Source organism: Aplysia californica, unplaced genomic scaffold, assembly GCF_000002075.1.
Source record: "Aplysia californica isolate F4 #8 unplaced genomic scaffold, AplCal3.0 scaffold00540, whole genome shotgun sequence".
In the NCBI taxonomy this organism is placed as follows: Eukaryota; Metazoa; Mollusca; class Gastropoda; order Aplysiida; family Aplysiidae; genus Aplysia; species Aplysia californica.
The window spans coordinates 83,731-98,390 of NW_004797810.1; the positions used below are offsets into that span (position 1 = coordinate 83,731).

Below are 14,660 nucleotides of genomic sequence, written 5' to 3' on the forward strand. Positions count from 1 at the left end.
GCTGCTGGTGAGGTAAGCGTGTGATCCCTCATAACCCATAAGCCCCGCCCAGAACTCAGACACAAATCGTAAGTGAGATGAGTGGTCACTGTGTACCCAGTCTGTAACAAAGTAACAAAGGACGTCAACATGAACTTGTTACAGAAGCGTCGCTCGTTCTCCGAGTGGTTGCGAACCGTGTGTTAGCTTTAACATGGCACTCGGTCTTCATTGTCTTATACATTTCGTTTTATTGTCACCCTTGTGCAAAATCAGCGACAAAATAAAAATTACAAACGAAATACAAACCAACAACAACACCAACAAAGACAACATAATGGGGCTTCTTTCGATTGGGGCCTCAGATGGGAATGGTTTGTTTTCTTTATCTTGACCAGTCCTGCCTAAGATGGCCACCTGTCTTATACGGTCACTTTTCTCCTTGACAATGGGTGGCCGTCTTACACAGGTTTGGCTGTACTGCAGTTTGACCCCCGAAGCAGTGCATGTGTGTGCGGGAGTGAAAGTAAAAATTTACCATGTGAGTTGGGAGATTGATGCAGGGCCTCGATCTGTGCATCTAAAAATCAAGCATTAAAAAGTCCCGATCCTGTTCTGAAATTGATGTCGCAGAGATGCAGCTTGTCATGGCAGTTTGCATTTGGCCACATCCATGCAATTTCAATCAGCAAAACAATTATAGGCCCTATTACAACTTTAATGTAAAGCACTTCAATTTTTGAATGGCCTTTCTTCTGAGCTTTGTAAATTTCATGTTTTTATGAGGGTATGCCTCGTTCACTCATTACTTAGGCTACTTTGTTTTTCTTTTCAGAAATTGTCTGTCCGTCACCGCCATCAGTTGATCATGGAAAGTTTGAGCCTTGTGATAAAACATCTACAGGGTCCAAATGCCCTTTGAGCTGTGACTCTGGCTATGTTGTAGAAGGTAATGCAGATGTGGAGTGTAAGTCTGACAAGAAGTGGACTTCTCCTGGCAGATGTAAAGGTATGAAGCCCATGCCCACCATTTTGTTGTTGTTGTTTTTTGTGGGGGTTTTTGCTTATGAGCACTATCCTAGACTCTTAAAATAGTACTTACTTACTTTTACTTTTTCCTTCCTCTTGTATCCTTAGGATGTTGAGAGGAGGTGCAAGTTTTGGTCTTGTGCTATGTTTGTAGCGTCTGTGACAGATATGTTATGCTGTTCCCGGACCTTTTTAACCCCATCCAGCCAGGTCTTTCTTGGTCTTCCTCTTGATTTGAAGCCGGATTCTTGGGTGTTGTAAGCTCTAGCTGCTAGTTGTTTCTGGGGCATTTTGGTTAGATGTCCAAACCATTTGACTCTTTGACACAGTATAAATTTTATTACTGGTGATATTCCAGTTTGTTGACGTATGGTTTCGTTTCTTATGCGATCTGTTCTGGTGGCATTGATGGTTTTGCAGAGACACATAATTCCATATGCACTGATTTTTCTTTCTTGTGCCTTGTTTAGAGACCATGTTTGGCACTGGTATGTTAATGAGCAGGGGTGCTAGCTGGTAGGTCACTGCATTTGCCTTCATAGTTCTTGTTTCTATTTCTTTGTCCATACGCCCATCTTGTGTGAAGATGCTCCCTAAATATTTAAATTCCTCTATTTGTTGGAGTTGTGTTCCATCAATAAGAATGTTGAGTTTCCCTGAGTTTCTGCTGACCTTCATAACTTCTGTTTTTGAGATGGAGATTTTCATGTTCAGGTGTGTACATTCCTCATTTAGTTTTGTGGTGTGCTTTTGTAATTCCTCTTCATCTGTATTTAATATACTCTGGTCATCAGCAAATAAAGCTTGTTCAGTTCAGTGATGTTGTCATTTGCTGCTTTCGTGATCTTATCCCTGTAAGTGATGAAGAGAAGCGGAGAGAGAACACACCCTTGTCTCATCCCAGACCTGATGGGGAACCATTCCGATAGTCCTTCTGTTGGTCTTACAGCACACAGGCTGTTTTTATAAAGTGCCATGATATTCTCCAGCAATTGTCCTCTTACACCATATTCCTCTAAGACTTCCCAAAGTTGACATCTATCTACCCGGTTGAACGCCTTTTCCTGATCCACGAAGACGATATTGAGGTCTTTGTCATGTGCTGTGGCAGTCTCACATAACTGTCTGAAGGCGAAAATAGCGTCAGTACAGCCCCTGCTTTTTCTGAAGCCGAACTGTGATTCATTGAGTTGAGTCTCTACAATTGGTCTCATTCTCATTTCCAGTATCTTGGAAAACATTTTCCACACAAGGCTGAGAATGGATATTCCTCTGTAGGGTCTGCAGTCTCTTTTGTTACCTTTCATTTTCCAAATGGGTACAATGACAGCTCGTTGTCAGTCATCAGGTGTTGTTTTTGTCGCCCAGGCCAGGTTGAATATCCTCCATGGCAAGAGTTCACCGATATGGCCGCTTAGCTTGTTCTCTTCTGATGTGATGTTATCGATGCCTAGCGCTTTTTTGTGGGATTTTTCTTTATAACATGTCCGGCACAATCAGCACATCACAGGCAGGATTCAGGAAAGGTAAAAGAACTATGGATCACCTCATCAGATTTGCCCAGAAGACCAGCGATGCCTTTCAAGATAAAGACAATGTTGTGGCTGTCTTCATCGACCTGAGGCAGGCGTACGACTGTGTGTGGAGACAGGGACTGTTCTTTAAAATGCAAAAGCTTGGGATAGCAGGAAGGGTGTACAGCTGGATCAAGAACTTTCTGCCTTGCAGAACTATCCAGACATCATGTGACAGCAAGATTTCTTCACAGAGGACACTCGAGGAAGGCCTTCCACTGGGGTCAGCACTCAGCTGTACCCTCTTCCTGTTGTTTATGAACGACCTGCCAGATGTCATCTCCTGTCAGAATGCACTCTACGCTGACGACTTGCTCATCTGGAGCAAAGGAAGTGATATGAGAGCACTGAACCAAGCCATCAACGCAGACCTGACTACTATCTCGTCCTACTGCCAGCTATGGAAGATGGAGATCAACACAGACAAGACTGTTTTTGGACTATTTAACCTCAAAAACAAGGTTACAGCAGGTCAGGTAAACCTTAAGATAAATAGAACCAACATCAAACATGAGGACTATCCCAAGTACCTTGGTGTACAACTGGACCGAAAGCTGTCTCTCAAAGAGCACTAAGGGGAGCTGACCAAGAAAGCCACCTCCAGACTAAACCTTCTGAAACACCTTTCATCACTCAACTGGGGAGCTGACAAAGCAACCCTCTGACAACTTTATATAGGGTATATCAGATCTGTGATTGACTACTCCCTACCACTACAATCCATAGCCAGCCAAAGCTCCCTGGCACACCTTGACAGAGTACAGAACCAAGCACTCAGATTTGTTTCTGGTGCGATGAAGACCACGCCTACTAGCGCCTGCGAAATCCACACCAACATAGAACCACTGGACCTCAGAAGAAAGAGTGCTACACTCGAAACCTACGAAAGATTTGTGCGACTAGAAGACACGAACGAAAACAGAAAAATGACAGATGAGTGGGAACCAAGAACACGCATCCAGAAAACTTCATTCATGCGAGAAGCAACAAAACTATTGAAGTTTGACCCACCTGAGAACAGAGAACCAATCACCAACATCAGCAGCGAACCTCCTTATTGGCAAGCACCAGAAATCACAATAAGGACGAGACTTCTAGACCTTCTTGTGACAAGACCACACCAGAAGAAATCCTAAGAACTAGTGCCCTAGAGACAGTGGACTCGTATGCTGAAACCCCTATTCATGCATACACAGATGGATCAGCAACAAACGCTACACCAAATGCTGGATACCGATCCATCATCAGATATCGAAACAACCTTGAAGAGAAGAAGCAGACCCAACTATTTGGCCCATGTGGAACATACAGCTCCAACTATGACGCAGAGAAAGTTGCCATAGTAAAGACCCTGGAGCAGATCATCCAAGACTTTTTTGAAGACGCAGTAACACCTGGGGATGTTGTTGTCTTCTCTGACTCAATGTCAGTACTCCAAGCCGTCGAGGGAGGAGGAGACTACAGAGGTGACAGGAACATTCTCAGCCTTGTAAAACAGATGGGCACTATCTATGGCGTCCGGGTCACACTGCAGAGGGTGCCTGGCCATTCTGGAGTACCAGGGAATGAGACTGCAGACCAACTATCAAAGACTGGAGCAAGCCTGCCCCAGACAGACACAGTCGCCTCTTTACAGGCCTGCAGAGGGATCATCCTAGCCAATAGCAGAGACGAGTGGCTAAACAGATGGGCCAACGCAGAAACAGGTAGATCTCTCTTCGGGTACATGGACAAACCCAACCCCATAGACCCATCGAATCTCTTATGTAGAGCTGATCAGACTTTGATCTTCAGAGCGCGCACAGGACACTTACACACCAACAAGCACATAAATAGAATTAACCCCATGTGGGAATCCCATTGCAGACACTGTGACTACCACGAGGAGACCGTTGAACATCTTCTCCTCCACTGCCCAAACCTGGCAGTTCTTCGACGCAGGCTCCTACACACACCTACAGACTTACAAAGCCTGCTCTACTCTGGCGCTGACCAGATGACAAGGACATGTGGTTACTTGAGGGAGGCATTGCGCTGCCAAGAGCGAAAAGCTCGCAGCTAATGGGATTTGAAAACAACAACAACAACAACAACTTTATAACATGTTGGGTTTCACTGAACAGTAGTGATGGTTCTGGAGTAGTTTCTTTTGGTGTTGTTTCTCCTGTACGATCCAGCAGCTCCTGGAAATAGCGTTCTCATCGTTCTTTAATCTTTGGCTTACTAAAAATAGGATTTCCGTTCTCATCGTTGACTATTTCAGTGGGGTTGAATGGTTCTTCTCGCATCCTCATGCTTTTCACGCTCTTGTAAAACTCTCTGGAGTCTTCTTTACATTTTGTTGCCAGCTGTTTTCCATATGTATTGTCTGGGATCTATTCTTAGCTTCTTTTACTATCTTAGTTGGGGAGGGGGGTGAAATCCTATTCCGGTGTAATTATGGCCAGCTGGCATTAATTGTGATAAATCCGTTTTCTTTCAGATGTGGACCCTCCAGATTTCACTTGCCCGGCTGTCATCTCTTTGTACTCTGAGCCAAAGAAACAGCCAAAGCAGGTCACCTGGACAGTACCTGTGGCCTCTGACAACTCTGGGGAGACTGTCGTGGTCAGCAGTGACCATCAGTCGGGGGATGAGTTTCCCGTGGGCGACACTATTGTGACATTTTCCTCCACTGATTCCTCTGGCAACGAGTATACTTGCGAAACGCCTGTAACTGTCAAGGGTAGGTTGACGCAGGAAGACCAAGTCTTAAAGCTCAGCACCTATTTTGTGTTTGTAGTATGTGTTTTGGCACAGGGCCGTCCGTATTGCCAGCAGAAACAGCGATACAAACTACAGGGAGAAGCTGACTATCAGAAGAGAGAGGAGACGTAAACCAACCACCACAACCACGACATTCCAGTGTCCCCACTGCAACAGACATTGTTCATCCAGGATCGGATTGCACAGCCACATGCTCGTCCACAGATGAGCTGCAGGATTCATCGTCATCTTCGGCAACGAAGGACTACCAACTTGTGTTTGGTATTGTGAGCCACTGTGAATCAATGGATCTACCATTCACCACACGGGCTACTATAAATGTTTATGATTATGTTTATCAGAGAAACGTATTCTTAACAATTTCAACGTGTACGTAACAACTTGGTGACAAAACACATGGCGAAAGTTAAAAACATTGCAGTATAAAATTGGCAGAAATAGAAGAAAAAAAAGAAGGAAAATACTATTTTTATAGACATAATTAAAATGGTAGTGTCAGGTTTACATAAGATACAATAATTCAGAGGTTGCTTCTACGTCGTTTTATTCACCATATTTTATACCAATTTGGACAACTTTACAAACATGCTGTTGTCCTTGAGTGACACCCGGTTTTTGAACTTGGTTTATCATTTCACTGTCATTAAAAAAGATTTTTTAAAACCTGAGCTCACAAGCCAATCAGCTGCTGGAGGATGACTCGTTTGTATACGCTCTGCTTTTGAGGGATGGTTCGAAATCAGAATTTTACATGGTTTAAGGGAGAATGAAGTCACTTGTACCATACAAAAAAAATCCCATTTAATAATTTGTTGGTTTTTTAAAGTGACAGTAAAAATGGTTCCTTTGGTTTTCTCTGCTGTTAGCAATGATACTTTTTTTTCCTTTCTTTGTTTTTCAAGAAGCAAAATCCAATTTTGAATTTCAAAAGCTTATCATAATATATTTCATGTGAAATTCAGCCATGCCAAAACAGACAATCACTAAAACCACTTTAATTTTATTTATGTTAAAAGATGATACAGTCATGCTTCTGTGGAACCTATCAGCCACTTTCCTGAAACTGTGTTGTTCTAAAATAGAATGCTTAACTCTTTTTGTGTTGTCGCTCATGATGACAGTAGTCAACAATTAAACAGGAGTTGCTGAAGCATATCGAGAACGAGGAAGAAGAAGAAGAAAGCTGAAGCATACTTTCTCTTTAACCACCTTTTAAAACAAAAATTCCACAGCTACTTATCTTATTTGATACTTATATTCTTTTTTCTTGACCTAGGTGTAATACAGTTGAAAACCTCAAACATAGAAGTCGTACCTTATCCTGTATAGGCCTACATTTATATGAAAAATGACAGTTTATGATGTTAATCCCTTAAAAGGTTCATAGAGGCCTTCCCATTAAATTAGCCCCTCAGCTTCCTCTTAATGAAACAAACTAAAATAACGTTTGAACTGGTTCTCATCCCCTCCCCAGTGAAGTACTGTGATGTCCTACCGGCACCTGACTTTGGCAGTGTGAGCTGCTCCCACGGTTCGGCCGTAGGTTCCGACTGCTCCATTTCCTGCTCTCAGGGGTTCCAGTTGTCAGGGGTGGCACAGCGCACCTGTCTGGACTCCAGGACATGGAGTGATGCTCAATCATTTTGCAAAAGTGAGCCCCAGGTGGAAGTCTTATTGTTATTGCTTTCTCAAGATATGGATTTTCCTTTTGATTAGGAGCGGGTTTTGGTTTTGGTTTGGACCTGCCCCAAGGTAAAATTTGCTCTTAGTTTATGTTGATGTTCTACTGTGGTACTCCAGAAGTTTTTGCAGGTTCCACTTTCAACCTTTGGGCCCTGGTCCCCTGTGCCTTCTGTGCTCTTGAGTTTCTTCTTGCCAATTGCTAGATCTGCCTGTCCCTACTTGATGCCCAAGCATACGTTTGATTCACTGTAGGGTAAAGTTACTGCACTATCAGGCATGCACTTAGGGCCATAGGGCTACAAAATTATAGGTATATCTTCCTTCCTACATTTATAACTTAAGACTAAATACTTAAGCTTTTAGTCCAAAGATGGCCAGGCTAAACGCTAATATTTATTTGAAAGCTACAGGAAGGTCTTTCATGGCAGTATTTAGAATTTATTTGAATGTTGGTTACAGTTTGATAACTGTCCGTTCACAATTTGTAAGAAGTATGGATAATGGACATTAAGTGTCTCAAGAACATTTGGTAGAGATCATGCAAATTGCGTTCAATTTAGATTTTGATACAGTGGGCTTGTAAGTCCAGAAATGGTATTTTGGTATTTTTCAAATCTGTGTAGCAAGTATTTTTCATATGTTTAAACGTTTAAAAGGGAGCAAAATGATAATCTTTTGTTAAATACAAAAGAACCGAAGACTTCTTCATTCTTTTGGAAACAGGAATCTGTTCAGTCATTCTCAAACAAACAGGCTTCCACTTACGAGTCTACCTTATTGTTTTTCAAAGGAGGCCGTTGTGGTCAAACTCCAAGTGTTGACAGAGGAAATTTCGATTGCCCGAATGGAGATGAATACGAGGACATATGCACCCTAAGGTGTGACTCTGGATATCAGGCCAATAAACCGGTGGCCGTCTCTTGCCAAGTCACTTTACTGTGGACACAGCCTGGGAACTGCACAGGTAGGAGCATTGATGGGAAGTTCTCATGTCTAAACACTTGATAAAATTGTTGAGAGAAGTAGAGAATAGTTACATAAAACACGGTTCACTTTCTAGTGAACTTGTATTTGTATGCATTTTCTTTTCTAAGTTGATTTTCTGAAAAAGATATGCTTGGGCTCTGAGGCTTTCTTTTGAAATGGGATATTGGGGTTTCAATGAACACCCACTAGGGGTACTAGTTCCATTGACCTTAAAACTGTCAGTAAATATCGCCTTTGTTTGGACCATTCTTTGTAGTGCAGATGACTATCTGTGTCGAAAAAGAATGAATATAATATTGTATCTACCAATGTCGATTTCTTTCCAAAGATGATTAATAGGTTTATTAATTCTTATCTTGTTTTATCTAATATCATATTTTCTATCTGACATGGAGGACACTAATTAGCTTTTCTATCCACTCTCAGTGTGCCTAAAGAGACCCTGCTGCTCCAAACCAGATTAAAAATTTTTTTCAATGTTGTGTCATCTCCAATGGCAGATGTTGAGCCGCCCTCTTTTACCAGTGGTTGCCCAGGGATAATGAGATATGCTGAAGCTCTGAACACAGACACCTACGTGCACTATACTTTGCCACAAGCTGCAGACAACTCAAATGAAGCAGTGGTAGTTGTAGGAGATCCTGCCCCAGGCTCTCGCTTTGATATCGGACTCACAAATGTCTCTGTCACAACAAAAGACACCTCAGGAAACGTTGGAACATGCACATTTCCTGTTACTGTTAATCGTGAGTAGCTTTTGTTTGTGTTTGCACTATTCATTAACTCATTCGCTACTTATTATATTGGGCTTGTGGATACATTTTTCTCGGGACGGCGAAATTAGATGATGACTAGTGTGCAGTTTAAAGGTCTTTGGGGCCACAAATTCAAATAAACATCAACATATTTATTATACACCAAAATTTTAATTATTATTTATAGAATACACCTGTAATGTTTATTTGTGTAAAATTCAACTTTGGTTCCTGTAACAGGCGATTATGCAACACAGTTTTGTTTGGATGCAGATAAAAGTTGAAAAAAAAAAATTAGTTTTCTTTGGTTAAACTTAAAAAATATGTTTGCACCTAGTCAAAATGATACATCAAAATAACCATAAATGAATAAAGAACTGAAAAATATTGAAAAATTTGCAGTTATTTACATATATCCCACAAAATTTGTACATTTGGATCATAACATCCGATATTGAAAAAAAAACACTTTTGTTTATAATCTTGAAAAAAACGACAAGATGCATTCACAAACATTAAAAAACATTAGTATCTTATATCAGTCGTAAGACGCTGTGTGCTATTATCAGCAACGAGGCTCGAAAGGCAAAAAAGTGACTTTCCATGAAATTTTTTGTTTTTTTGGATATATTGAAAGTTTGATGTCTTCTGCTTCATTTAAGATAAAAATAAACAACTATAATCGACTATAAATATTTTATTCTGATTTATTTTGGAGGTGTGTGTGGTTTGTTGTGGGATTGGGTGACGAGATAAAGGAATTTGGACATTTGCTAGTGTGTAGCTGTGAGAACCATTACCTTATGACCACCATTACCTCATGAGCACCTTTGCTTCAACGTTCTTCATTCGCAACTATTTTTAGATTTTGAGCCCTTTTCGAACTTGAATAGTCTGAAATGTAGGCAACTGATTGGTAAAACGGAGTAAAAGCGTTAACTTCTAGCTCACTCCAAGCCTGTTTACGTAAACAGCTGACTGTGTGGGCGTGCCCTTCTAGCTGTTGATCTTTCAGTTTTACACTTGGATTGACTTTAAAAATTCGTTTTTATTGTGTTTTAGTGCTTTTAAAAGATTGATTAACCCTCCTCTAGATCTCTCAAAGCGGACTCCTTACCAAGAGGACAGGGAGGCGTCTATGTGCATGTGTGTGTGTGTACGTGTGTTGGTGTGTTTGTATGCGTGTGTATGTATGTGTGTGTGTGCGTGCTTGTGTGTGTGTGTGTGTGCTCTTGTGTGTTCATGGTGCTATTGCAAACGTATAATTAGGTAGCGTAAACACGGCACGAAAGCCGACTGGTTGCCTTCCGAGCGCATGGTTTTCAGATCTCTGTTTCTTTGCTCTTTTACTATAAAACACCAAATGCTGAACACTTTGAAAAGGCTCAGATATTCTTCATTACAATAGTGTAAGTTGTTTGTATATATCCGACTATTTGGGGCTGGAGAATTGACATAGAAAAGGGAGCCCTTCGCGGTCGGAATGCGAGGTCGGCTGGTTCAAAATTTACACCCATGCATTCGAATGTTTGCATGTCTTTCCATTTTGTCGGAGAACTACATACAGCTTTGAGCCTGGTTTCTTGTGGTCATTATTTTTTGCCTTCTGCGAAACTACCGGTAGAACTCAGTACACTCAATGAGTCTACATAACAAGAGGGGACACTTCTCTCTTTGAGCCAATTAAAAAAGTGTCCTCAAAATTCGGTGGCGCCCTCTTCGCAAATGCGCACCCTTTGCGAACAGAGTTACCCTACTTGAGTTTTAAAAATCAAAGTGAAAGTAGCAAGTTTTTAAAATAAATTTCAGAAGAACGCTTTTTTAAAATGATTACGCTGACAAAAAAACCTCTTCCGGAGGAAAGGGTGATTGTTTTCTTCATTTAATTTGACTTTAGAATGAAAGGCGAGAGGTCATTAAAATTTTAAAAAACTAAAACTCAGCACTGAACGAATTCATAGAATTCTGTGATTCCTATTCATCTTCTGGAAAAACGAAAGAGAGCTTCAAAACAGACTGCAGCGCCATCTAAAGCAAAGAGCGGACTTCCGGCGGACACTTTTTTGGCTGAGTGGCCCATCTTATTATGTACTATCTTTGGTACACTACAGTATTGAGCCGACTCGTTCGCCGCCAGGGCTGGTGGTGCTGGCCGGGACAATGCACTGTGTTTTTATTTAAATAACGGCAGATCATCGTGTTTGAGGCAATAAAATACTGAAATGTAATAATCTCATAGTCACGAAAAAAATTTGGCTCCTTTTCTATGTTATATTGATTGTATTCTGTTATTGTGGAGATGTTTGGTGCACTTGGTACTCTGTTGGATTATCTGTCAAACATGGGGTTGCAGCCACTTAGCAATTTTAGCAATATTCGATTATATATTAAATTTAAACAGCTGCCATTTTCTTAAAATTTGACTGAGAGGTAAACGTATGGTTCCAAAATTCACAGGAGACACAGGCCTTTCATATGGAACAGATAAATTTGACATACAGCTACTAAAAGTTTAGTTTCTGGTACCTAGTGGGGCCTACAATGCTAACCCGTTGTTGCATTTGACGTGAAGACCATTCTCGTTAAAGTTGGTTTGTCCATAAGCTTTTTTTTTTCTGTGAATGAATAGTTTTCTACTTCTGTGTGTTACCTTGTAGTGGCATAGCCAAGATAACTGCCATATTTCAAGTCTATCTCAATTCTAAGACCCCAGTTGCTATGGAAACATATTGCTCAACTTCGGAGCCAGTTTTCTCCTTTTCGTGTTTCATTGCACATTGCACACTTAAAAGTTTTATATTTTTGTCAAATATTGTCTTATTTACTTCATTTTTTTACCAAATTGTAATGAAATGGTGATAGTTTTGGGAAATTATGTTAACTATGTTTTGAAATTTCCTTCATATGACTGATTTTGACCACGAAGGTCACATTTGTTTAGCACAATTCCCTCTCAGCAGTAAGCTCTATGTTCTTTACAATCTATATTATATGACTTTGATTCCCATGTAGGGAACTCTTTTCGAGTTCAATTTTTCTACTGGGATTAGTATCGCAAAGGAGGTCCTTGCCCTCAAAGGTCTTTTAAGGGGAAAATACACTAAAAAATGAACAAATAAAGCACCTGAAGTCGCCCCAAAACTGAAAGTGCTCCATAAAGAATGTTTTTTTTCAGGCATATTCTAATAAAAAGTGACCCTTACCTATAGTTTAAGCCAGTGGTTTTCAAACGTTTTTCGCCCACCGCCCCCTTTTTCACCCAGCCGAGTCCCAGCGCCCCCTACTCCGCCCCAGCCATCAATCTGACATAACGACATGCATAATATAATAACAATCATAAATAAAGAGAGAGCTCAAACAGCAGGGTAGAAAGTAACGTGCCTAAATTCTAATATTTTAGTTCTGAATATTAGTTGGGTCACAAATCACCATCTTTACAGTCCTAAATTAAGCGTGAACGAGAGATAATAAAGCACATTTTTCTTCAATCTTATGTAAGGGCATTGAGAGCAAAATACTGTCATTTTATGCATATAATTGTCATCGGTACTAAACGACCAGTGTTATTAACATCAATAAAAATAAAAAATGTATTATCACATTTACAGAAGCAAAACACCAAAAAATAACAAATAAATAAAAACGCCCATGATCATTGGTTTGAAAACAGATTGACATTATCTTTATGAAACTTTTCTCCCATCAACGTGCTGCAGTGTAGTGGCCTGAGATTTGTATCAAATATCTCCATTGTAGAAAATAAAAATATTATTAAGTTGTTCAAATGTGAGAAACCACACGAAAGAAAAAGTATGCATGAATCTTAGTCTGCAATTATCACCATCATCGTCAACATCATCTATCATCATCATCATCATCATCATCATCATCATCATCGTCATCATCATGTATCATCATCATCATCATCATCATCATCATCATCATCATCATCATCATCATCATGTTTCATCAGCAGTGGCAGCACGTGCACATAAAAAACTCTGTTAAACAAGTGAATGTTTTGCTTTAAAAAAAAGGAAGAAAAGAAAAGACACATTGAGATATCAAGTAAGGGTAAACTACGGAGTAAGCATGCGCAAATGAGTTATTGAAACTACCCTAATGGGAAGGATAGACATGCTAAGACGGAACCAACTTATCAACATCAGGTTTCAGATTGGTCAGTAGCAGGCGCAAATCTCTACGATTCGTCAGCAAACTTGTCACTGCACTGAATCCCCTTTCTACTAGATAGGAGGCGGGAAAAGAGATGAACAACAACTTGATCTTTTCCCACTTTAAGGGGCATTTGTCTTGCACAATAGTTTTCAACCAGAATGACTGGTACGGCTTTTTGAACAATTTTTTTGCCACCAAATTATGTCTGTGAATGACACAGTAAACAGTAAATACTCCATGGACTGATTTCTTCAAGAAGTTCATAAATCCACGTTTCCGACCTGCCATCGACGGTGTCTTTTCTGTTGCACAGGCAACTGTATTGGTCAGAGGGATCTGTTTCTCCTCGAAAAATTGTTGGACCAATTTGAAAATGGACTCGCCTTTGGTATCTGTTTCCAACATTTTCGCAAATAACAATTCTTGCATTATTTCCTTACCCTCTATGAACTGATATCCAATTAAAGGCTGAGCTCACGTCCTTTCAGCATGTTGCACTGTGATTCCTCAACATTTGCTGACATCTCATCAATACGTCTTTGAATGGTATTGTCACTTAGTGGGAGAACTTTCAACACAGGCACCGGGGCACGTTGCAGGACTGTGCTGACCACCTCTCTTATCGCAGGCAATATGAGATCCTCACCAATAGCATGGTGTTTGCCTGCCTTTGTAACTAGCTGAGATAAATTATGTGTTGCTCGTAAGCCTTCATCAGCTTGATCGACGTTGGCTGCAAACATCGGATTAACTGATTTTCATTTCTGAAAATTGATCTTTAGAGTTTTGAAGTATGCCAGATCTTTGTCAGATTTGTGTTGACGAATTTTCTTTATATGGGATTAGCGGACAGTGAAAGAAAGTCCTTAGTTATAAGTAGTTTTGTAAACTATGCCTAAACTATCTATTTTTGTTTTTGTTTTTTATGTGGCTTTTTTCCCTACATCATGTTTAATGTTGCATGTCATGAAAATTTCACACCGACCCCTTAGCGCCCACCAGCGCCCCCCAATCGCCCAGTTTCGCCACAGCGCCCCCCAAACTCTAGCCACCGCCCCCCTGGTTGAAACAACCTGCTTCCTCAAAAACTTTTTTATGTTGATGGGTGTGTCAGAAATTTACTTTTCATGTACATACACTCTGGAGAAATGTTGTTATTGTTGATCCTGTAATTAAGTCATCTTCTATGACTGGACTCTTCTCAACTTACTGCTTCATTTTATTAAGGCCTTTGTTTCTTAGAGGGAGTGGAACAGTTATGATATAATGTAACATTTAATGTCATTGTCTGTTGCATAAACGAATTAAATAAAGACAACTTGGATGGCTTACATATTTTGCCCCTTGTGGTTCTAAAAGTAAAATCTTATAGCTGGGGGAATGGCAACAGAAAGTGCATGGCCATTGACTGGGATGAGTGATTGGGTAGCCAGTGAGAGAATAGTCATAAATTTTGATAAAAGATTTAATTGGAGCAGCATTTCCTAGGTTAACTGTAAGGGAACAACTTGTTTTTGTTAGACAGGTTTCATGAGTTTTTGGAATTATAGGACCTTTCTCAATAGAGCATATGTACAGTGTACACATCATACTTGATGTGTGGCAGTCCCACAGGGCAGCAGTCATAGCATGGACAAATTAATTTAGTTTCAGGGCTGACAGTCTAAAAAAAATGGTGCTACATAATGTAAATTTTTTTTTTTTTGGG

General features: G+C 40.4%; 1 protein-coding gene across 1 annotated transcript in view; it reads left to right on the plus strand.

Moving 5' to 3' along the window:
* Positions 1-8,787, plus strand: part of LOC101850747 (hyalin-like) — a 34,465-nt gene extending 25,678 nt beyond the window's left edge. Inside the window, exons 8-12 of the mRNA XM_035971931.1 lie at positions 815-988; positions 5,065-5,307; positions 6,823-6,999; positions 7,822-7,995; positions 8,519-8,787. Coding sequence (XP_035827824.1) covers positions 815-988; positions 5,065-5,307; positions 6,823-6,999; positions 7,822-7,995; positions 8,519-8,772 — 1,022 coding nt within the window. The 3' untranslated portion in view covers positions 8,773-8,787. The remainder of the gene's footprint in view (positions 1-814; positions 989-5,064; positions 5,308-6,822; positions 7,000-7,821; positions 7,996-8,518) is intronic.
* The last annotated feature ends 5,873 nt before the right edge of the window (positions 8,788-14,660 follow it).